General features: G+C 43.7%; 1 protein-coding gene across 1 annotated transcript in view; it reads left to right on the top strand.

Moving 5' to 3' along the window:
• The window catches only part of LOC139452440 (uncharacterized), a 56,431-nt gene extending 33,147 nt beyond the window's left edge, over positions 1–23,284 (top strand). The window contains exons 13-30 of the mRNA XM_071233916.1: positions 1,043–1,143; positions 1,693–1,785; positions 1,952–2,125; positions 2,791–2,879; positions 4,953–5,058; positions 5,707–5,871; positions 6,387–7,469; positions 8,289–8,387; positions 9,028–9,171; positions 9,982–10,150; positions 11,139–11,293; positions 11,775–11,960; positions 12,555–12,638; positions 18,326–18,391; positions 19,114–19,191; positions 19,587–19,752; positions 19,909–20,010; positions 21,131–23,284. Coding sequence (XP_071090017.1) covers positions 1,043–1,143; positions 1,693–1,785; positions 1,952–2,125; positions 2,791–2,879; positions 4,953–5,058; positions 5,707–5,871; positions 6,387–7,469; positions 8,289–8,387; positions 9,028–9,171; positions 9,982–10,150; positions 11,139–11,293; positions 11,775–11,960; positions 12,555–12,638; positions 18,326–18,391; positions 19,114–19,191; positions 19,587–19,752; positions 19,909–20,010; positions 21,131–22,275 — 4,205 coding nt within the window. The 3' untranslated portion in view covers positions 22,276–23,284. The remainder of the gene's footprint in view (positions 1–1,042; positions 1,144–1,692; positions 1,786–1,951; positions 2,126–2,790; positions 2,880–4,952; positions 5,059–5,706; positions 5,872–6,386; positions 7,470–8,288; positions 8,388–9,027; positions 9,172–9,981; positions 10,151–11,138; positions 11,294–11,774; positions 11,961–12,554; positions 12,639–18,325; positions 18,392–19,113; positions 19,192–19,586; positions 19,753–19,908; positions 20,011–21,130) is intronic.
• The last annotated feature ends 1,541 nt before the right edge of the window (positions 23,285–24,825 follow it).

Below are 24,825 nucleotides of genomic sequence, written 5' to 3'. Positions count from 1 at the left end.
TGCTGTCTGGCCGGCCGGCTGTCCATCTTTTACGTTTTGTTTCCAGAGCAGTACTCAAAATCCATGAGAGATATCGGAACCACACTTGTAGGGCTGAGACGAGTCCAAATTTACTACCCGGGTACCCACACCCCTATTACCCGACCCTACCCGGGTACCCGCTGTTGGTGTCAAGAGATAGGTACAAAATGTCCGATTGGGAATATTTTAACAGTAGCCCTGACAGAATGTAAAACGATGTGATCATGTATACACTGAAGTTTACTGAAGTTTTAGCTTTGTTCAAACACACATAAGTCAGAAGGAATGTGTTCATAGTCATGAAGAAATGCGAACATTAGAGACTTAAAATTGTCGTGTAACCATGTAGTTTTACAGTGATTTTTTGTCATGAAACAATATATCACGTTACTAACCTCGGGTCCGGGTAGTCCTGTGGGTACCCGGGTCCTACTCAGTACCCACCCGACCTGGGTACCCGAGTTCCCTGTCCCAGCCCTACACACTTGGCATATAGATAGGCCGATTGGTGAACTGGTGCCTTTTGATAGTTTGGGATTTTTACAAAATTTTCGAGTTTACATAGCAACAACTTTGTTGGCATGGTATTTCCGGTTCTACGTGCTCACTGTAATGTCTTTGTGTTGGGGGAAAAAACAACAAAATTCTTCAACCCTGCGTATAAGACAACCCCACCTTGAAGGCCCCCTAATTCTAGGTATGAAAAACTCGCCTTATACACAGCGATATATGGTAGACTGAAAATGGCGTTATTGCTAGTTTCTGCAGCAGATCTTGAAAACTGTAAATATTTCTTGCCTTTCACACAACCAGACATGTCATGTTGGTGGGGGCTATAAGTATTTCACGCTTGTTATCAAAAAAATATAACTACTTGACATACATTAAGATACATTAAACAAAGGATTTGGTGAAGGGTGGCAACTATGTCCACTGTATAATTGTCTTGTAACTATGATCTGACTGTGAGTGGATGTCAGGAATTAGACTCTGTTGTGACGTTGTCTCTCTCCTCCTGCAGATATCCTGATTGGACTGATCTCCATCACACTGGACCTGCGAGCCTACCTGACTCTTGAGAGCCACGAGACCCTGGACATGTTCCTATACAGAGCTGTGCAGGTACAAGTTACACCTCTCTATCAACCTATCTTCCCTCATTCTATCCCTCACTCCTTACAGAGCTGTGCAGGTACAGCCAGTTACATCTCCCGAAGTTACTCCTCTCTGTCAACCAAACTTCCCTCACTCCATCCCTCATTCCATAAAATGCTGTGCAGGCACACCAGTTACATCTCCCTAAGTTACTCCTCTCTATCAACCTAACCTCCCTCACTCCATCCCTCATTCCATATAGTGCTGTGCAGGTACACTAGTTACGTCTCCCGAAGTTACTCCTCTCTATCAACCTAACCTCATTCCTTACCTTCCTCACCCCATCCCTCTCTGCTCTCAATATAAATTACAAGATTGTCTGGTCCAGACTTGATTATTTACAGACTTCCATCATATATCTAGAATATTGTGAGTGTGATATTAAACAGCACACAAATTACTGTGAGTGCAGCATGCACTATGTAAAACCACTAATTCACTCCAGTTGTAAAGTCATTGAATTGTTCAAGAAAGTACCATGTCAAATCAATCATCGTACAACTGTTCTATCTCCAGGGTATATTCCGTCCAACATATGAGCGTTACAAGATCCTGGCTCAGTCCGAGTTAATCAAGAAAAACAAAGACAAGTTAATCTGCCCTATTCTGGTGAGTTGGTTTGCTCATCCTTGTGGAGTTTCTCTGGGGAGATTCTTTGGCAAAATAGCTCACAGTACCCTCCAACAATATTTGTTTATTCAAGATTTGCTCAGAGACACAATAATCAGTTGAATAAAAAGACCTTTAACAAAGCCCATTGGCCATTTTCCTGCAGTTAAATATCCTGATGGGCGACATCCGTGACGAAGTGATCGACTACCGCAACAACTACCAGGCATCGTTTTCACGCTACATGAACATCACCGAGATTGCAGCCCAGTCTTTCTACATCCTGCTAATGGAAGATGTGGAGGAACTCTGCAAGGAGCAGACGGCAAGACATGACAAGGTGAAGGTTATTCTACATTTCAGCATCCTCAGTTATCTGGTGAATAGTATCTCCATTTTATTTACATCAGTACCCTGGACATCACCTGATTCAAGAAGTAGCTTTCCAATGAAAGTACTCCTACCAGCATGAAAAATTCTGTGCTAAGTCAGAAATAGGAACATGGCAGTTGTGATGTCGCATCCCAAACTACTTGTTTGATGGGTGTTTCTTAGAAATTGACGAATGACAAAGTAGACCCAATTTGTTTCACAACGGCATAAGGATCTACACCAAAACGTTGCCATTATTCTAAAAAATTATAATCTTGGTTCACAGGCACAACCTGCCTCATCATAAAGTCTGCGACCTGTTTTGTTTTTATTTCCATTTTCCAAAAAATGTAAAAATCCTAATACTTAAACACAATGCACAAAAAGAATTGAAAATGGAAACCAAAACGAAACGTGCAATGAACTTTATGCTGATGTGGGCAGCGCCTGAGAACCAATACTATTATTTTTTTTAGCCTTACAGGAAATTAAAGAAGTTGTTATCCATAAATTGTGTCTACTTTGTCATGCGAAACAAGGCTAGGGAATTGGTCTAGGCTATTGACTATAATCGAGATGTGATCACGTAACGTGTAACATGTCATGGGAGAACTGGATCACTCTCTGTTTCAGACCGCCCATGAAATCAACCTGCTGATGCTAGGTCTGGCCTACAGACTTAACCGACTGGACCAGGACTGGGCCGAGTACATCCCCACAGAGTCAGTAGTCCCCTCTGTCCTCTGTGAACATCCTCACAGAGTCAGTAGTCCCCTCTGTCCTCCGTCAACATCCCCACAGAGTCAGTAGTCCCCTCTGTCCTCTGTGAACATCCCCACAGAGTCAGTAGTCCCCTCTGTCCTCTGTGAACATCCCCACAGAGTCAGTAGTCCCCTCTGTCCTCTGTGAACATCCCCACAGAGTCAGTAGTCCCCTCTGTCCTCTGTGAACATCCCCACAGAGTCAGTAGTCCCCTCTGTCCTCTGTGAACATCCTCACTGTCAGTAGTCCCCTCTGTCCTCTGTGAACATCCCCACAGAGTCAGTAGTCCCCTCTGTCCTCTGTGAACATCCTCACTGTCAGTAGTCCCCTCTGTCCTCTGTGAACATCCCCACAGAGTCAGTAGTCCCCTCTGTCCTCTGTGAACATCCTCACTGTCAGTAGTCCCCTCTGCCCTCTGTGAACATCCTCACTGTCAGTAGTCCCCTCTGTCCTCTGTGAACATCCTCACTGTCAGTAGTCCCCTCTGTCCTCTGTGAACATCCTCACTGTCAGTAGTCCCCTCTGTCCTCTGTGAACATCCTCACTGTCAGTAGTCCCCTCTGTCCTCTGTGAACATCCCCACAGAGTCAGTAGTCCCCTCTGTCCTCTGTGAACATCCTCACTGTCAGTAGTTGTCACTCTGTACCCTGTGAGCCGCGATATAACTGGAATAATGTTAAAAGCGGTGTTAAACCCAACTCACTCACTCACACTGTACCCTGTGAACATCCTCACTGTCAGTAGTAGTCACTCTGTACCCTGTGAGCTGCAATATAACTGGAATAATGTTAAAAGCGGTGTTAAACCCAACTCACTCACTCACACTGTACCCTGTGAACATCCTCACTGTCAGTAGTAGTCACTCTGTACACTGTGAGCTGCAATATAACTGGAATAATGTTAAAAGCGGTGTTAAACCCAACTCACTCACTCACACTGTACCCTGTGAACATCCTTACTGTCAGTAGTAGTCACTCTGTACCCTGTGAGCTGCAATATAACTGGAATAATGTTAAAAGCGGTGTTAAACCCAACTCACTCACACTGTACCCTGTGAACATCCTCACTGTCAGTAGTAGTCACTCTCTACCCTGTGAACATCCTCACTGTCAGTAGTCCCCTCTGTCCTCCGTCAACATCCTCACTGTCAGTAGTCCCCTGTGAACATCAACACTGTCAGTAGTCGTCACTCTGTCCCCCATAAACATCCGTGTTAGAAGTGGTCTTCAGCAGCCCATACTTGTCGTAAAAGGGACTTGCAGGATTAGGGTGTCACACTTGCTGACTTGGTTGATGCATTGTAACCCATTTGTGTAGATCTATGCTCAAGATGTCAATCACTGGATTGTCTGGCCCAGATTTGATTATTCTCAGACCACCATCATATAGTTGGAATATTGCTCGGCAAACAAAGCTGTAATTTAGTACTGTAGGGAAATGCATCAATATCTTACGTCCTTGTTGCTTAACTCCTCACTCAGCTATAATCCAGCTATAAGACGGCAGCTTGAAAATAATCAAGCCTGGACCAGTCAAACTATCAACACTTTCAGTGTACGATGACACGCAATCAGCCATGTCACCGAGCCAGTGTTGCATAAGTTTATCGGAATTCTACTTGTAAACGTACGACTTGAGAGTTACCACAATCTTAGCTCTAGTATGCTGGATCAGGCAGATTATTTCAGTGTCTGTTATTGTGAAAGCACTCAGTCATATTTATCAAATGAAGTAAAATTGACCTTTCTCAGATTTCCAAGAGTACTTCAGTGGTTTATAGTCTCAGACAAATCCTGCAATTGACCGAAATCTGCACGACAGTTAATGAACCGGATTCTGATTTTGTTGCACGTTTTTGATTAGACTATGCATAGACTTGTTAGTCCTGCCAAAATGTAACTCCATAATACCAGCCTAGTTCGGCAAGGGTGGAAACTGGACTTTTATAGTCAATTAACTCTCTTGCCTCGGGAAGATGACGAAAGGAAGGCTGTTTGTCTGTCTGTCTGTACCACTTAATAATTGTGTTTCAGAGCTCAGCAATGGCGTAAGAGATTTCTACGAGAAATTGTGCTGTGGTCGACGTCGATCATGTTCCACGTGCAGGACCTGGTGACAGAGGCAGTGTCGGGAGATGAGGTACTGAGACATGCTGGTGTTCCTCTGTATCTGTGGAGGGCTATACTACTCAACTTCTAATAGGGATACTGAGATATGACATACTATTACGACAAGGAGGACAACTGCTTATGTTTGGAGGGGGGGATGGGTGGCCCAGTCATCTATGGCACCACTGTTCACTGTGTAGAGTTTCATCCCTCACTCATGCCAGAAACCTAGGTTCATGGGTTCCAAGTCCCAGTTCGCTCCAGATATGTTCCTAACACCATACCCTTGCTTGTGGGTTTCACCAAAGTGGTAAACGTCGAAGACCTCCTTCACTTCAAGCTTTCCTCCCACATCAAGCTAACACGCCATGATATATCTGGATTAATGTTAAAAAAAGTTACTTTAAACTCACTCACTCACTCACTCACTCACTCACTCACTCACTCACTCACTCACTCACTCACTCACTCACTCACTCACATGTATTGTAAATGTGTAGATATAAATGTGTATTTATAATAAATCTAATTTCTTAATTATTCTTTTCAATGTTGACCATGCCATATTAAGATCTACCACAGATGGGTAATATGATCTGAGTCCTACCATGATCTGATTCTTATATATATGTAATGTGTCTTTGTGTGATATTTGTGACACGTGATCCTGTTTGTGTAGTTCCAGACGCAGGAGGTTCATCTGATGACTCCGCTGTCATCCCTGACCGGGTCCTCCTACTCTGTCCATCGCAGTCAGTCTTTGTTAGCCACATCTCTCACCCCCTCCGTAAACAGCGCCTTCAGCAGCCTCGTGTCCTCACTCCGATCTACGCCAAACAAGCAGGTCAGTATAGGACTATACTCAGTGGCCATCATTCGGAGCATCACTCCATAGTTCTGTTACCCCATCCCAACAGCATGGTGTCTATGTGGTCTTGCATTAAAAAAACATCATTATTCTAGACTAGTACATGCAGTCACACACCAACGTGTATTCACTTCACTATGTTGGCAACCCGTGAAGATCCGGGGTAGAATAGGTCAGCATTCCATGCTTGCCGTATAAGTCAACTATGCTTGTCGTAAGATGCGACTAACCGGATCGGGTGGTCAGGCTTGCTGACTTGATTGATGCATGTCATTGTATCTCAAATGCGTGGATTGATGCTCATGATATCAATCACTGGATTATCTGGTCCAGACTTGATTATTTACAGACCGCAGTCATATAGCTGGAATATTCACATTCTTATATATGTGCAATAATCTTGAACACGATGTTAAACCCCATTTCACTTCGCCTCACCAAATATCAGATAACGTGCATAGAAGGTTATTGGCTGATTTCATCTTTTGCAGGCTGCAATTTCAGACTCTCCATCCAGACATCCTCGACAACCTGCAACCATCCCAGAAACCTCCCCTGAAACAATAAAATCAGCTCAGACAATTAACAATGTCAACCCAATCACACAACCAGAGAAGAAGGAGGTGAAGGTCGTTAAGATTCGCAAGCAAGGGTCATTTGAGACCAAGTCACTCATATCAGTAGAAGACCATGCTGACTGTTTGAAGTCTAAAGGCCTCAAGCACAGTGCGTCCATGCCGGAGATGAAGGACAAGGATGAGGATGCTACGGAGCGCTTGTGGATGACACAGTCAGGGGAGGCTGATTCATGCCCCTTCATGCCCCTGCTCAACGAGAGCGATGAAATGAGCAGCAATGAAGAGACTGAACACAGCAATAGTGACATCAATGGGTCAGGACTGGTATTCCAGGCTACGGTTCACAGTGATGTAGATGATGATGATGATGATGATGATGATGATGAGACAAGCACAGTGGCATCTGAAGCAGATGTGCATTCTGACAATGAAGAAGACTCGGAGACTGAAGGTGACTTTACGTTTCCACCCATACAACAAGTGTCGTCTGGCCTACCAGGCAGCAGTAAGGCATTTCATGTAGATGATGCACAAGTTGAAGTAGAACCTCAGGGCTTTGTGTCCCGACTCACATCAGCATTCAGACTGCCTAGGAAAAGAACGGTTTCAACACATGAATCTGGCACGGAATATGAAGACAAAAGATTCCAAGACTCACTTGAACAGTCGTACAATTCTGTTGACCACTGCTTTGAAAGTTCTGATAGACACGAGTTCTTGGATTCTTTCTCCTCGGATTTTACAAACGTTTCCCTCCCCACTCCCCCACCTGGTTCTGATGCTAGCTTGCCAATATCAGGTTCTGCCATTGATCTGGTGGTGATGCTCCAGCGTCTGGTTGGGATTTCACGGACATTGTACCAGATCCTGTTCCCGACCTTGGATGACCTTGAGACCCTGGAGGCTCTGGATGGGGGAGAACTCAGCATGGAACAGTTGGAATTTCATCAGAAGAGTGTTGCTGGGAAAGAAGAAATATATGAGAATTTCCTGACAGTAAGACCATAATAAAATTAATTATTTTAACTTATCCTGATCTCACGCAAAGGCACCCCTCAGCCAAAATGAGATAAGCTATAAGTATGAGTCAAGATATGTATATATGATATTTTTACCCGAACAAATACATAGTTATTTCAGTTTCATTCCCATTCCCCTCACTATCAGACATCCAGCTTCACCTTAATGTTTTGTCCCAACCACCTACTGATGAAGGAAATCCCAATAACCTCATGAAATACACAAGATATGTAGTTCTACCAAATATTCAAGTGAAACACATCTGTTAACATGTAATGTACACAGAGGCCTTGGATAATTTTCTTAAAGAAATTACATATAAAAAATGCCTCCCTCATCATCCTAGAAAATTAGGATAAATAAAATTATCATAAATTTATCATGGCCTAGTTTATCGTATTTCCAGAGTGGTGCCTTTATGCTCATTCTATCAGTCACTGGTTTGCCTGTTCTAATCTTGATTAAGACCCATGCAACCCATATTTGCTACAAAAGGCGACCATTCTTGTCATAAGAGGCGACTAACGGGATCGGGTGGTCAGACTCGCTGTCTTGATTGATGCATGATATTGTATCCCAATTGCGTGGATCGATGCTCACTATATCAATCACTGGATTGTCTGGTCCAAACTCAATTATTTACAGACTGCCATCATGTAGCTGGAATATTGCTGAGTGTGGAGTTAAACAACAAACAAACAATCTAATCTTTATTAATAAGGCTTGGATATAATTGTGACTAAAATGGCATTCACTTGCATGTTTGTTGACACTTTGCCCTGACATCTCCCCCAGACCATCTGTGTGACGGCCTGCCAGTACGCGGACAACATGCTGTGTCTCGACCTGTGTGGAACTCCACACACTGCGGCAAAAAAGCTCATAGGACCCAAGGTATACTCCTGATCAACCTATTGCCACCTGTCAATCAAACAATAGGATTGACCAATCAAAGTATAGAGTTATACAGAAGTCACTAACTTCCTACCTGTTGGACTTTTATCATAGTGGATATTATTTCAGGTCAACTGCTCAAAATTTTGTTGTTGTTTTTTATATATGTTTTTTTTTACGTTGAAATTGTCCGTCGTATGTAGATCTCAAACGTTTGAGAAATTGGAAAACATTAGAGGTAGACGATAAATTAATGGAACTCTTTTTAAATGTGCCTAGGAATATTGATATACACAATGATGGACTAACGACATGTGACATGGTCGCCCATTGATGGTTAGGGGCAAGGTAAACTCCACTCTGGCAATAGGTTGCTTTATTCAAGATCACCTCGTTTTGGGTCATTAGATCTTCTTTACTGTGTTTTGACACAAACAGTTAATGTGATAATAAGAGCCTAAAGCTGGGTACAACACAACACAAGAAATAGTTTTTTAATTCTTAAGAAAATTAAAAAGTCCAGTGATAAACATTGCAATTTGACACTGAACAAACAAATCGGAGGGTATCATTAGGTAAAGGCGACATGAGTTTAAGCAATGATTTGTGTGCTATATCTATGTCACCGATTTCATTGTAGCTCCTAGAGCATGTAACCAATCAGCAGCATTTAGGCCTTGTGTGGGGATGTCGGCATGAGCTGGATGGGAAGAAGAACTGCTTTGAGTACCTCAACAAACAGACGGACTATCTCTGTGACAGATATGAGCCAATCACCCAGCAGGTATTTCTGATAAGATAAAATAGTCTGCCTACCTGTGTGATATCAACCAATCACAGTATGAACAGGAGAATATAAGAGTCTGCCTACCTGTGTGACTGAAATATCAACCAATCACAGTGCAGGTGTGAACAGGAGAATATAAGAGTCTGCCTACCTGTGTGACTGAAATATCAACCAATCACAGTGCAGGTATGAACAGTATAAGGTAGGAATCTGCCTACCTGTGTGACAGAAATGTCAACCAATCACAGTATATTAACAATAGCAGATAGGAGTCTGTCCACCTGCATGGCAGATGACACCACACAGTAATAATACACTTTCTTTCACTTCATTAAAATCAATTATCAAAGCTTAATTATTAGTTTGTGGAAGGGTGAAACAAACAAGCTTAATTAAATTTTCCAAATGAGCAGTGTGAACCAAAATCAGCAATCTATCCCTACAAAGGGATTCCGGTTCAGAGTCAGGAACTGGTTTGTCTGGCCTCTTTACACGCCATATTTAGCTGGAATATTGCAACGTTGAACAAGTAGAAGTTATGATCTAACATAAAAATTTTAAATGTTAAACCCAACTTTAAAGATGTACAAACTCCTGAAGTAAATATGTGCTCAGAACAACCTCTGTAGATAACTACATACATGTAGCTGCACAGTCTTGATAGGTTCCAGATAGCAGTACAACGTAGACAACCAAGTTAGAGTTGTCAGCTCGTAGTCTGCCCTTGAGTCCAGAAAAATGTTTCGAAGAAAGTGTAGTTGTTATACTATGTTATTGATTGTTGAATCTTATGCATTTATTTGACAGATGTGTACGCGTATCAACAATGTGTCGGCCATGTTGAAGTTTCTGGAGGTTTATGAGCGTCGCCTGGCCAACACATTCGGAGAGAAAGATTTGTGGATCAACTCTGATGACATACACAGGAGCCGCGTGAACCCTAGGAGTGGCAGAGAGAGCTGCTATTCAGTGGCAGGTCAGCAGTCTGTTGTTTATGTTGTAACGTAGGTGGGAGGGGCGCAATCGTCAAAGGCATCACGATTCACTGTACAGAAACCTATGGTTATTTCGAATCCTAAATTTGCTGTGAATATATTTTTAGGCTGTCAGCATCATAACCTTTCTTCTGGGTTTCATCAAACACTTATGACCTACCATACTTTGATCTTCCTCCCACATCACGCTGACATGCCATGATGTAACTGGAATTCTGTTCAAATCATCATTAAACCAATTCACTCACAGACCCGTGAAGGTCCAGGTAGAGCATAGGTCTTCGGCAACCATGCTTGTCATAAGAGGCAACCAACGGCATCGAGTGGTCAGGCTCTCTGACTTGGAAGATGCATGTCATCGTATCCTAAGTGCGCAGATCAATGTTCATGATGTCAATCACTGGAATGTCTGGTCCAGACTTGATTATTTATCGACCGCCCTTATATTAAAGCTGGAATATTGCTGAGTGTGGCGTTAAACAATAAACATTCCCTCCTAACAAGGCAGCCATGCATTCGTTGCCCAATTTGTTTACCTTTGTTTCCCCAGTGTTGATAATTAGTTTCTTTTCCACATTGACAAAACAAACTGAAAGATTATTGAAAGGCTATTAATCAGACTTTAATAATTGGAGTATTTAAGAACAAAGTTGCCTCCAGAGAAGCATAGGTCCCCAAGCACCATACTTGGACTAGAATGGTAATCAGAATTTTTGGGAGTTTTGAGATGGAGCGAGTGCAATAAATAGACATAGGTTGTATGCTTATCCTAAGGGATGACTGGAGTGGGAATATATATATAGCCAATAATAATTATTTAGAAAATCATGATTTTGAGTCTGATGGAGAAAAACATTGGTACAGGTTTAGTTTATTTGGGAGATTTATTTATCTGAGATTCATTATGTCAAAAACATCAAGAAGATGCCTTATCCATGAAGTGGTCATGTTGTTCATTTATTTTGTCAGACTTCAGCCTGGAGGAGCTGGAGAAGGACGAGTGGCGGGACCAGGAGGAGCTGCTGCAACATCCGGACTCACCGCTGGTGCTCAAACTCCTCAACCCCCATCAGAGCCACCTGCTGGCCATACAGAAAGCTCAGTGCAGACTCATGGCTTACAGGGTAGGTTGTGTTTCTATGCTCGGTGAAGACTCATGGCTTACAGGGTAGGTTGTGTTTCTATGCTCGGTGAAGACTCATGGCTTACAGGGTAGATTGTGTTTCTATGCTCGGTGAAGACTCATGGCTTACAGGGTAGGTTGTGTTTCAATGCTCGGTGAAGACTCATGGCTTACAGGGTAGGTTGTGTTTCTATGCTCGGTGAAGACTCATGAAGTGTCTTCAAGTTAGAAAACTGCAACTCATTTAATCTTGTTCTCCCAACTTCAAAATGCCTATCAAAGACTTGTCTTCAAATTGTGATCAAAATTGTTTTTGTCTGCAACCATGGTAACTATTCAATTACCATTTCAAAGTTTAAGCCATGCCAGTATATTGTTGAAATGTGTTTAACCTTTAATTACTCACAAACTCCTGCAATTGTTGAATCGAGATGGTTGCCCCTTGACGTTGAGGATGTGATAGATGATTGTGTCTTCCACAGCTTAACTTGTTTCTCCATGATGCGCTGGCCCTGCTGATGAAGTTGAAGCCTCCGAATGTCTCCATACAGGATTGTTTGAAACCCGTAACCAACTTTCTCCACAAGTACATGGAGAAACTTAGTGGCTGGCTTTACAAAGACTGTTTCCATCAGCTGTTAGAATGTCTGTGGATATTTCTTGTAGAAGTAAGTTTCTTCTCCAACTTTGGTGTCACTTATGTTATTTTGCGAAAGCTCAAACAGAAAAAAAGAGAAAAATAGTTTGAATTTGCTCTTTGACCAACCACACTGTCTTAGTTGGATAAGAATAAAAAGATTACAAATCATACATCATACAAATTTAATGAAATTATTAACGTTTGAATTTGAACATGGGCATTGTAAGAAGTCTCTGGCCACTGAACACCTCTACATGAAAAAAATGAATCCTTCTTTGAAGCAATTACATATACAATGCTAAATGTCACACTTTACACACAATTAGCATTTGATTTTTTTCCCCACAAAACAGGCTGTCCCAAACAATTTTATCCCAGATAGAACTAAAAAGTTTTGCGTGACACACATGTAATTTTTTATTTAGGATTTATTTTTGCTTTCATTTTGACCGACCTAAACTTCTTCTTTTAGCAAGAAATTTAAACATGAAATTTGAAAAAAAATAAGCTGAACTAAGACCATGGTCAACGCTAGGCCTGTGGAAGTATCATGGTGTTTATCGTGACAAAAAGATGAAGGTCTGTACAGATTTCACAACCATGCTTGTTTATGCTTGTGTAGGATTTGGAGATGGAAGCTGACAGACTCCGTCTGGAGGAAGACAAGTCACCCTCCTGGGCACAGACAGTATTACAGGCGCTCACGGTATGTGGATGAAGTCTCTTGGTTGAGATTCTGTAGACAGAATGCGTTCCCAGTTCCTCATGCTAGGGCTGACTAATGAGCATCAGTGGTAACAGTGTGTGCCCTAGCAGACTGATTGTACCTTAAAGGTGTGGATTGTTGCTCATTATATCGACCACTGTTTTCCAGACTAGGTTATTTACAGACAACCTAAGTATGGCTGGAATATTGCTGTCGTGAAACATTCATTTTCTCACAACATAAGAATATGACAGAAACCTAAACATGATAGTTGCTTAACCTTACTACACCTAAGGACCTTTGAAGATCCGTGTTTGAATTGGTCTTGTCGTAAGAGACTTACGGGATTGGGTGATCGAGCTGGCTGACTTCGTTGATGCATGTCATTGTATCCCATATACGTAGATCGATGTTCATGGTATCAATCACTGGATTGTCTGGTCCAGGCTCGATTAGTTACAGACTGCCATCATATAGCTGGAATATTGCTGAGTGCGGCGTTAATTACGTTAAGTAATACGTTACCACTGTTATACCGAGGCTGTTGTCTCCCACAACTGCTGCTATAGCGAAATCTACCACAGAGATCTCAATTACCTCATGCAGCACGTGCGTAGCCACCTAGCTGCCATGTGACACCCTTCACTCTTGTCTCTTCGCTTGCTCTAGCAAGACGTACAATAAACTGCTCAAGTGTTCCTGTTTCTCCGACCATTCGGTGATATTTATTACTGTTTATTCTCTCTAATAAACTGTGCTTTTACGGGGCGTTTGCTGTAACTACGCTTGGAAATATTTTTCCCGCCAAAAGGAAATATTTTTCCCGATCCTTTTTTTCTATATACTTGCGGGGTGTCTCGTATGCACGTTGCGTCTTACGTTCCCCTGTTCTAGTATATCTTGGGTTTTTTACATCACTTATTCCTCTTTATGTTATATGTGTATGTTCTATATTCCCATTGCTCGTTTATTTTCTTGTGAAAATACTCGTTTGTGACTATTTGTGGTGCGTGTGTTGTAACCATGTTTTGCTCTTTGTTCATAGTACAAACAAAATGTCTGACATGGATGTTTCGCCGTCCTCCACCCCCTCTACCCCCGCAACCAGGAGCTGCGGGGTGTGCCGCAAGCGAGCGCTACCGGCTGTATGTGCAGTCCGTTTCCACCCCTGTGGTGGCCGGCTCGTCCGGTCGGGGTCCCCTTGCGGGTACCACCATCACGGCTGCGGCGGATCCCTTGGCTGTCCGGGGATTCCGTCGCTGCATTACTTGCATAACTTGTGGACTCCAAGCTGGCGGCCTTATCTCAGGATAGGTCGCTGGCTGTTCCGTCCCCGGCCACTTTGGTGGCTGCGGGGTCCACCGGTACGGTGGCGGCTCCCGTGGTCACCGGTCCTTCCCCCGAACCGTTGCTCCCGCTATCGGTTAAGGACCGCGTGGCCATGGTTTATGACCTCTTTGAGGACATGCCCCAGCCGGTACCGCGGGGAATCCACGACTGTGGGTTCCTCCGAGGTATACGATGAGTTTTCCGACATGGCTTTCCCCGCATCAACCTTGCTGCGCGGTATCAAGCCTTCCTTGGAGAACGCCTTCGCGGCGGCCTCCGGTAGGGGTCTCCCGTTGCCTCCGACGTCGTGGAGAAAGGGTTTATTCCCGGTACATGACCTTGCCTTTCCCGAGGCTGATCCTACCGCGGAGGCCCATGTTGAGCGGTTGGGTGTCCGTGCCCCACCGGCTGCTACGGTAACGCAAGCTACCTTGCACCAGCTGGACGCCCTCGCTCGGCACTCCATGTCTCACGGAGACACTTACTTGGCTGCAGCGGCCAGTCTGGTCAAAGGTTCTCCCACGGACCGTGACCAGCGCATTTACAACTGCCTGCTCAGTTTAAATGCTTCCCTGGAGTACATTGCCGAGGACTCTCGGCACACACTTGCTCTTGTTGGGTCCCTGCATAGGCGCCTGGGTGCCGCTCCTAACCGGAGCGCGCCCCAGGCTGCTGCGGCCGGTAGGTCTAAGGGGTCGGGTTCTTCTTCCTCTGGGAAGTAGCCCCGCCCTGAGGGCTCCGGTATGGGCAATCAGCTGCCCTTTCGCGGGAAGACGGGGAACTGGGGGAAGCCCAAGTCGTCTAAGGACGGCAAGGGCCCCTCCAGGTGACTCTCATTGGAGGGGTTCGTATGCCGACAGCGCCAACTTCGGTTGGCCCTAAGGCGAACCCGAGTCACTTGGCCCTGGACAGTTGCGCCTGCCGCAGCCTGTCAGGCCCCCCTTTCCTTCCCCAGTGGGAGCCAGACTCCAGACTTACTGGGAGAATTGGGAACAAGTGTTCGACGACCCGTGGGTGGTCAACACGATTCGGTACGGCTATCGGCTCGATCTCAAAGCGAATCCGCCGCTCACAGTTGCCCCGTCGGCAGGTTTCTATTCGGAAACCGATCTTCCCTTCCTCGCCGATGCCATCGGCAGGTTGGTGGAGAAGAGGGCAGTTCGGGAGTTAGCTCTACCAGGAATAACACCGGGGTTTTACTCCAGGATATTTCTAGTTCCCAAGAAGGACAGTGCCGAACTCAGAATGATTCACAACTTGAAATCGTTCAACGAGTTCTACCTGCGCAAGCCGCCCAAGTTCAGAATGTTGAGCTTGGCGGACCTGAAAGCACTGATCATGCCGGCCGACTGGCTCGCTTCGATCGACCTGAAGGATGCTTATCTGCATGTTCCGATTCACCCGGATCATCACAAGTATCTCAGGTTTGTCTTTCAAGGCAGGCACTACGAATGGTGAACAGTGCGACCGTCGCCCTCCCGGATCGGCTCCGACCGCATCTGGAGTGGTGGACGGTCCCTTACAATGTCTTATCAGGAGTCTCTATGCGGCCCTACCGGGCCACGTTGAACCTGTATACAGACGCCTCTCTAGTGGGCTGGGGCGCCCATCTAGAAGGGGAGGTGAGCTCGGGGCTGTGGTGCGTAGACGAACTAGGTCTTCACATCAATTGTCTCGAGTTCAAGGCAGTGATCAACGCAGTCAATCACTGGAAGCATCGTCTCGTCGACGCCCAGCTCATGTCCTATTTGAACAAACTGGGGGGAACCCACAGTCACTCGCTACTCGATCTCGCTACGCTCTGGTGGACAGTGTCCCGTGCCAGATACGCGCCCGTCACATCCCAGGTGTGCGGAACGTACTGGCCGACGCTCTATCGAGGCCTCAGGATCCGAGCCCCACAGAGTGGATGCTGAACCCAGTAGTGTTTCAGTGGCTGTGCAAACATTTGGGTCGTCCGATGGTCGACCTGTTCGCAACGCGGTTCAACAATCAACTCCCGTTGTTTGTATCACCAGTCCCGGACCTGAGGGCCATCAATCACAATGCTCTCGCGTTAGACTGGACGGGCTTGGACGCTTATGCTTATCCGCCGACAGCGTTGATACCACACATTCTAAGCCGGCTCCGAGGAGTTCGCTGTCGAATGTTACTGATCGCGCCCATGTGGCCGAACAGATCGTGGTACCCCAACTTGCTGACCCAGGTCACGCAGTTGCCACTTCCACTGCCTGTGAGACCGGATCTCTTGATCCACCCTCACACCCGTCAGCTTCATCCAAACGCAGGGCAGTTCAATCTGCACGCGTGGATGTTGTCACCGAGCGTCTGAGGAGTAAAGGTTTTTCTCGCCGGGCGTCTCGGGCATACGTTAGAATGCATCGTGCTTCTACCCAGAAGGTGTATAATGCACGTTGGGTTATTTTCACGAAGTGGTGTTGTAAACATCACATTCATTCGCCAGATAAGGTATCTGTGCAGGATATTGCTCGTTTCATGTCTCACTTGCGAGAGACCCGGAAACTCTCCGGGGGTTCCATTGCCAACTATGTCTCATCCGTTGCTACGGTACGGGACGTTGCTATGGGTACCAGTCTCTCCAAAGAGCCGGTGATATGGGGTATTATCAAGGGTTTCAAACAGCACGATCTTAAGAAGGGCCGCCTTCGGGCACCGGCCTGGGATCTTTCCCTAGTGTTGCAATTACTTACGGAAGCTCCGTATGAACCCTTGCATAGTGCTTCGTTCCGGCATGTGACTTGGAAAACAGCATTTCTCCTCTCCTTTGCCACGGCGGCACGTCTATCCGAAATTCATGCACTCGATGTCGCCAAGGTACGATTCGATAGGGGTGACGAAGGAGCGGTCCGCCTGGGCCTGCTCATGGGCTTCGTCGCCGAGAATCGGGCAAACGGAGAGAGAATTCACTGTAAGATCACTCAAAGAAATCTTACATCCTGCTGATACTGAGGACAGAGCGCTGTGTCCGGTTAGGGCCCTTAAGTATTATCTTAAGGCTTCGAATGAACGTAGACAAGGGCGTGACCGTCTGTTCATATCGTGTAACCCTAATCGCACGGTTGACATAACTCGCAACTCGATTGCGTTGTGGCTTCGTTCTGTCATCAATCTGGCGTACCGGTCTCGGGGGTTACCGGTAGCGGGGTCAAACCCGCACGAGATCAGGGCGCTAGCGGCAACATTTGCCCTACACTCGAATATCTCTGTTCGCAGAATATTACGAGGTTGTTACTGTCGTTCTGACTCGGTTTTTGCCAATCATTACCTCAAACAGGTCGCTGATGCCGTCGTGGAGAGTGTGCACCGTCTTGGCCCGCGGATCACGGCGCAAGCGGGCACCTAAGGGGTGTGCCCAGCGCAATTCCGAACTCCTCAGGCGTCAGACCTTGCACGGTGGTCAATCTGGGTCGTCTCCAATGTTCCCACTGCCGTGGGTACAGGAGTTGGGGTCCCGCAAACCAGCGCACTCACACCACAGGTGAGGGCGGCTTTTTGTGTGCTTTGTCCTTATTTGTATTTTGACAATTATGTATTTAATTGTCTGTCGTGTATCCCAACCTTGTGATGCATGCTTACAAATACTGGAATTAGGTCACGCGCCTAATGCATACTTTAAGTAGGCTTGCTCTGGGATATACGGTCTGAATGAAATTAATTTCCCTCTTTTCGACTGTTTAACCTGATCTAAGATTAAGCTCACGCGGATACAGTGTTCTCATCCGCTGCGGCGATGAAATACCTATCCAGTGGGGTCGTTTGGAGTCACCAATCGTTTTGGCAATGACGATTGAGCCTTACGGTATGCGCTTGACAGTGCTTTGGTATTCCTATAGGGTAACGCCTAGCTAGGTGCATGCGCATCGAGTGCTTCCGCCTTGGTGTTTACTTCCGCTGGTCGGAAGGAACGCTAGCAGTCAGGATTCGGGTTGTAGGTGCTCCCCACCGCCTACTGTGGTAACGTATTACTTAATGTAATTTGTAGAATTTTCCTATTCGGAATATTCTATAAGTAATACGTTACCACTGGGCTGCTGCCCGCCCGTCCGTCCCCCGAGCACTTGCTCTCGCAAGAGACAAGAGTGAAGGGTGTCACATGGCAGCTAGGTGGCTACACACGTGCTGCATGAGGTAATTGAGATCTCTGTGGTAGATTTCGCTATAGCAGCAGTTGTGGGAGACAACAGCCTCGGTATAACAGTGGTAACGTATTACTTATAGAATATTCCGAATAGGAAAATTCTACAAAACAACAAACAAACAAATACTACACCAAAGAGAAATATAGGTCAATGTAGGTGCAAGGATGTGAGCTGAGGAATGTTTATTCTGACTTTCAGCACTTGCTGAAATTCATGAACAACTTTGGAAAAGGTATCACAAGAAATCTGCTGTTGTCCCAGGCTGTGAGTAGATACATTGTCGGATCATGTAATGCTTGTGTTTGTACCTTATTTTCCACACATTAGCAGGGAATAACCCAAGAATTTCTTCTCATAGCCAATATATAACTAAATTGTTTCAAGTTGTTATTAGCTTGCTTGAGTTAAATGCTGGTTCAGAAATACTTTGAAGAGTAAGGGACCATTATTGTTTGAGTGTTACCATGGTTACATGCTTAATAGTGTTGAGATCTGTTCTTTATTCTTTCACTGATAGAACAAACATAACAAATACTAACAGTAGTGAGATCTGCGAGTTGTATTAATTTTCCCAGATCCTCAACAAGATGTCATTGTCTTTAAATCTCTTTAGGTACTGACCATTTACTATTATGGAGAGTAGGTTGGTGGGGCTTTTTGTTGTCACTTCTTCAAGAGATACATTTTAAGCTCACCTGGCCTGAAAGGTTATGTGATCTCATGTCATTGCAAATTGTCCATCGTATTCAATAAACTTCCATAAGGTTTGTGTTGATATTTGTTACTATAAGGAGGTTCAAGTTTGTTCAAGACGTCAAAATTGGAAACTCAATTTGGCTGCCAGGTAACTATCTTAGATTTAAAATAAAGAAATATAAAAAGTCGTTTGCTGGCAGCCATTTTGGAAAATACCAAACAATTTGTGAGTCATAAATGGTCCTAAAAACTTGATTTTCGCTACATCAGTGTTAATCTTCTTGTTTCAGGATGAGCTGGTCTTCAAGCTACAGCTATACTCACTGTCCACACACCAGCTCCTGGCTCTCTACAGTAAACTCATAGATGTAAGTTCTTTGCTTCCTTATCAAGGAAAAGGCTGGTGTGTAGCTGAGTGGGTAATGTATTGGGACATCACGCCTGGGTTTGATTCCACAAATGGGTACAAAATGTGAATCCCATTTGTAGAGTCCCTGCTATATGAAAAAATAAACAACAAACTCACTCACTTACTCAACATAGATCGGTACTCAGTCACCCTATAAATGGAAAGCGGTCACACCGAAGACCCGGGTTCGATTGCCGACATGGGTACGATGCGTGAAGCCCGTTTCTGGTGTCCCCCACCGTGAAATTGCTGGAATATTGCTAAAAGTGGTGTAAAACCATACTCACTCATTCACTATAAATGTAATGTAGGGGAATTGTGAGCCATGCTAATCCTAGCCTTTGTTTGCACCAGTACTCCCTGGGAGAGAGAGGCATGTTCCCCCATGAGATTGAGAAGCCAGCACCGGCTGTCATACTACAGAAGATCCAGAGAGATCTGCAGAGATTCAGGAAGTGTTTCTCTGGGAAGGAGCTCTTTCAGTGGATCTTCCGAAACAGAGAACTCTTCTATAGAGTTGGTAAGTTTTTTCTTCTATCAGCAGGCAGGTAGGACGTGGCATTAGGTGTACTGGTGTCCCTACTTTGATTTTGCTGGAATATTGCTGAAAGTGTCATTACTCACCCTCTTAAAAGATATGAATGTTTTGGTAAGAATTCTTCATTCTATGTTTCAGAGCCGGTGATGGTTGAACGCTTTATACCGTTCACGAGGGACATCGCTGTTGAGATCATACTCAAGTTCCTAGATCTGCGATACATTGTTGACCTTGAGACAGGTACTTGTCATATCACTCAGATTAAGCACTTTAGATACTGCTTGCATGTGCTTAACATTAAAGGAAAGATTTGTGGCGTCTGTACCTGACACCAGAATTCCATGAATTTGGAAAATACTTTGGAAAATAGATCATTCTTCTATAGACTTCTTCCAAATGGCCCTTGGGAATTCTTGTGTGAATGTCATGAAAAGGTCAAAGGTCACAAATAGTTTGTGGTTACACTTTCTCAAAAAGTATTTATTCACTATCATTATACTTGGTCTATACCTTCCCTAGGATGGGGCCCTGCTTTGAAAAGGTTTGGGTCAAGATTATTCAAAGGTCAAGCTTAGTATTCAGCTTTTTGTAAAACATAGTTATATCATTGTCAGTTTCTGAGGCATTGTTACCTTTCCACAAGTATGAAACTATATTTTTGCGTCTATCTTTACAAATCCTACCACATCTGATGCTTTTTCTATCAAAGGTCAAGATCATTTATTGTCAGTTGCTGTTGCAATTTTACTTGTACAGTCCTGAAACGTGGGTAATTGTTGGATCTTAAGAAGTTGTCTTAATTAAGTCAAGGTCTGGAAGTAGGTTTTGTGGTGTTATAATAAGACTTTAAGCCATGAAGAAATGGCAGTGACGGGGCTGCATGTGGATCTATTTATTATTTTCAAATAACGATAATATTTTGTCATCAGATACATAATAAAAGTCAAAATATTGTCGTGGACAATTACAGTGCATCAATTATTTGATCAATCTCTGCACAATAGTCCAGGGCCTCATACAAAGTCAACAGGGTGTTGTGATAGCTGAATTACTAAAACTGTTTCATGTAAGAATGTCAGGCTGACAAACTTTGAAGTTCCATGCAAGACTTTGTAATGATATAATATTTGTTTTTAAATATGACTTTGTATTCATGACTCAGCTGTATGTATATCAGCTTGTTCTCATCACTGTATGACAGAAATAATGCAACATTAAGTTTTAACTCACCCTATCACTCACATGCAAGACTATATCCAGTTCACTACATTTGGAGAATGTTTGAAGTTGAGCTTAGTTTACCTTATATCACATGGCTGCGCTATTGCTATATTATAACAAACCCATACATGTGTTTCAGAGGACAGTCGGTCACCTAGTCCTACGGACAATGGCACCCGATACCCAGATGTAAGCATACACACCCAGTTCACTCACATCTCCAACCTACATCCAGAAACATCATGCACAGACCTCTATGACAGTGAGCTGACTCCCACAGCCTCCCCCACCATAGGCGCCTACCAAACCTATAGCCACTCATCTCTTAGGAACCTCGTCAGCAATGGCAGCACACCAACCATACCACATGATGAAGATGTGGCTCACAAAAGTACCAGTAACGAGGGCCAGAGATTATCACCTTGCCTTAGTGTTAATAGACAAGAAAATCAGGAGTCTGTATTATATGGTGACACTTCTGAATTGGATAGTGCTGTGCCAAAGACTTTTGTTGGTCATGAGTCAGGCAGTCTTGTGTCTGGGATGACTGGACACGATCAACATGGAAGTGGGGATTCTAACCATGCTGTACCTGCTAAGAGTGAAACAGGCAAAGACATAGAACCAAATCTGGACAGAAGATCCCCCTGTGATATACCCGGAAGTTGTGATGAGACAGTTTCTCTTCAGAGGCCTGCAGCACATACAACCTCAATAGTCAGCCCAGCCTTTGAAGCACTTCCTAACCATGGTGCCAAATGTGAGGAATCACGAGTACCGATCCACCACCAGTTTAAGGCTGTGTCCAAACAGAGTATAGCCTCGGGTTCCAATTTTCTGGGGTCCTATGAGAGTGGGACAAGAACCATGCCAATGACCCTTGCTCGTCTGCAGCAACTGAGACATGTGTCTGAGGGAACATCACTATCGTCTCTTTACACTCCTCTGTCTTTTCGTTCGGATACTCCATATATTGCAATGATAGATTCAGCGCAGACATTTTTCCATGTTTTGCCACATGCAGTGGAGGAAAGTGCCTATCTGAACAAATCTTCCCCTGCTTTTGATAGCTATATCAAGGAGAACTCGGAAAGGTTCAAAACCCTCACACGGTCAAGGGAAACTGCAGATATGGTGGAAAAATGTTTTCAAAAGAAAATCAAACCTGTGTTTCTCCTCACTATCTTGTATGGTTTGAGGAAAAGTGACCCTGTTGCTAAGGCATTTGTGAGGCAGCTGCCAGCTAAAGTGGTGGACAAGATCAAAACTCAGCTCCATAGTTGATGAATGATGCATCACCGATAGTATTATCGGCTGTACAGTACTATACAAGAAGTCTGTTGGTTGCATCCCTCTGGTCATTGCTACAATGTTGCTAAAAGTTGAATGACACTACTCACTTTTAGATACGTGCTCCACTGACCAGGTGCCATACAGCATTACTCAAAGACACTTTGTCTTGTTTGTAAAACCTGAAACCTTTGCTACTGATTTGGTTTGATATATAACATTTTTTGTTTCAAAATATATGGCAGTATTTGAAATGCAGCTATGAAAATATTAGTGTTTTGTCCATCAGAGTAAATATCGTTACTGGCTCAATTAATATTGACAAATTGTGAGGTTGGCGAACTTGAACATTAGTATTTAGCATGACCTTAGAATGTTTAGTGAAGATTATTATGCAAAGGCTCAGTGAGAGGTCAAGAAAACATCCAATTGTTTTCACTTCTGTTGTTAATCAGTTTGCATGCAGTGATTTATGTATTTTGTTTATCGAAAAGGATGTTACATTCCTGATTTTGTTTATTATTTTTCACCAGTTAATGAGGCACAGTTTTACTCTTACTTCAAATGATTATGCTATTAACTGAATGGTTAGTTTGTTGGTTTGTTGTTTAATGCCGCACTCAGCAATATTCCAGCTATATGATGGCAGTCTGTAAATAATCGAGTCTTGACCGGACAATCCAGTGATTGATATCACGAGCATCGATCCACGCAGTTGGGATCGATGACATGCATCAACCAAGTCAGCGAGCCTAACCACCCAATCCCGTTAGTCGCCTTGTACGACAAGCATAGTCAACTGAATGGAGTAAAGCGTAAACTATACTTGTGTAATGCCAATGAGCATTATGATGTCTGTGATAATTTGTATCTTTCAGATTGTATTCTAGGATGCATGTATGAATTTACTATTGTGTACTGGGAACAATATTAAGGGAACCCCCAAATTCATTCAGAAATGATATGTAAAGAAATGACATTGTGGAATTAAATTTTCATAGTAAAGTCATAAAGTCTCTTTAAAATCATATCTGAGTTCTCATTACCGCGAAACGAAGATGTGAGGACATCCCATAACGGGTCATGTCAAAGGGTCCTTTCATCTGACCAATCGGAGCGTTGCTTACCAGATCAGGAAAATGACAGTCGGAATGTGTTTTCTAATCATGCAATCTCGAAACCATCAACACATGGTATTCTGAACGACATTTAGACTATAGGACTGATTCCCTCAGAATCATTGTCTATCTCTCGCTTAAATGGGATAAACATTTCAAACAGAAGAGACTTTCCATAACCTGTGGGAAGTACTGCCATACAATTTTGGCCATCTATTAGACATTCTAGAATTTATTTTTTTCAGTTTTCAAATTTTGTATCATATATATGTCACTGTCATTTTTTTTATTTCTAGTAAGTCCGATGCCTTCAAACACATTCTGAAACTTGTCCGTTATCTCTGATCTGTTCACCTGTTTGTTTTTACCAACAGTCCTAATCATTTGTGCCTTTGTGTCTGTTATCCTCAGGTCATTTGGTTCTGCAAGTGATCCATCCTAACAGACTTTAATCGTCCCCAGCTCTTCCAATTTTGATTTGCTTTACAGTGGTGGCGAGTCCATTCGGCCTTTCAGGACTACAAACATTGCCTCTGTTCCGCAAGTTCTATATCGGACAATAATCTTGAGTTCAGTCTGAATGGTGTTCACTTTCACTTTGCTGGGTTGAAAGTGAACATTTCACTCGATCTGTGTACTAAGGCTTTGAACTGATGTTCATCCATGAGATCAACTCCTGCACCACTATATGGTTATGCCTTGACATCTGACAATAACTGTTTCAGAGATATTTCCAGACTTCTTGATGTGTTCATTAACTCTACAGAAGAATTCATCATCTGAACTAGTCAAGTCAAGCTCTTGTTCTGTTGCCTTCTCGACTCTGTCATGATCGCCTTTTCAGTGAGGTTTCATTTTGAAGAGTTTTCCATAATTCTCTTGCAGAGCTTGTGGTGTCATGCACACACTAGCAAAGTGATTGACTAGTTTACATTTATCACACTGGACAGTTACTTCCAATTTCTTATGCTCTCTTTTTTTCTTGTTTCTTTCTGCAAGTCTGGAGAACTGTCTTCTAATTTCCCCACTTTTCCATGATCTGTCTTCATGGCTGTTCATGAGACAGTGTCAAGTCCCACTTTTTCTTTATAGTTTTATGACCTGATCTTCAATTGTTTAAATGAGGTGTTCTAAGATTCTCTAATTACAACCATCACCAAATTCACATTCATTTGCCTTCTCTCTGCATCTTGCAGCATAAGCCACTATAGGTTCATCACTATTTGGTTTCATCTTCAGAAATACAAATCTTGCTTGATGTTTAATCTTTCTTGGCAGGAAGTAGTCATTCAATTTAGTTGTCAACTTCACAAAGATATTCATCTGTTGACCTATTGGAACTACTGAATCTGGCAAACTCTCTGCTAGCCTGGTAATCTCTCGAACTCTATGTATCTATTTCTATTATCTTGAAATATCTAAAATC

This window comes from Haliotis cracherodii, unplaced genomic scaffold, assembly GCF_022045235.1.
Source record: "Haliotis cracherodii isolate W230 unplaced genomic scaffold, xgHalCrac1.p SCAF_9, whole genome shotgun sequence".
Classification (NCBI taxonomy): domain Eukaryota; kingdom Metazoa; phylum Mollusca; class Gastropoda; order Lepetellida; family Haliotidae; genus Haliotis; species Haliotis cracherodii.
Note: the sequence above shows the minus strand (reverse complement) of the source record. Positions and strands in the feature narration are given on the sequence as shown.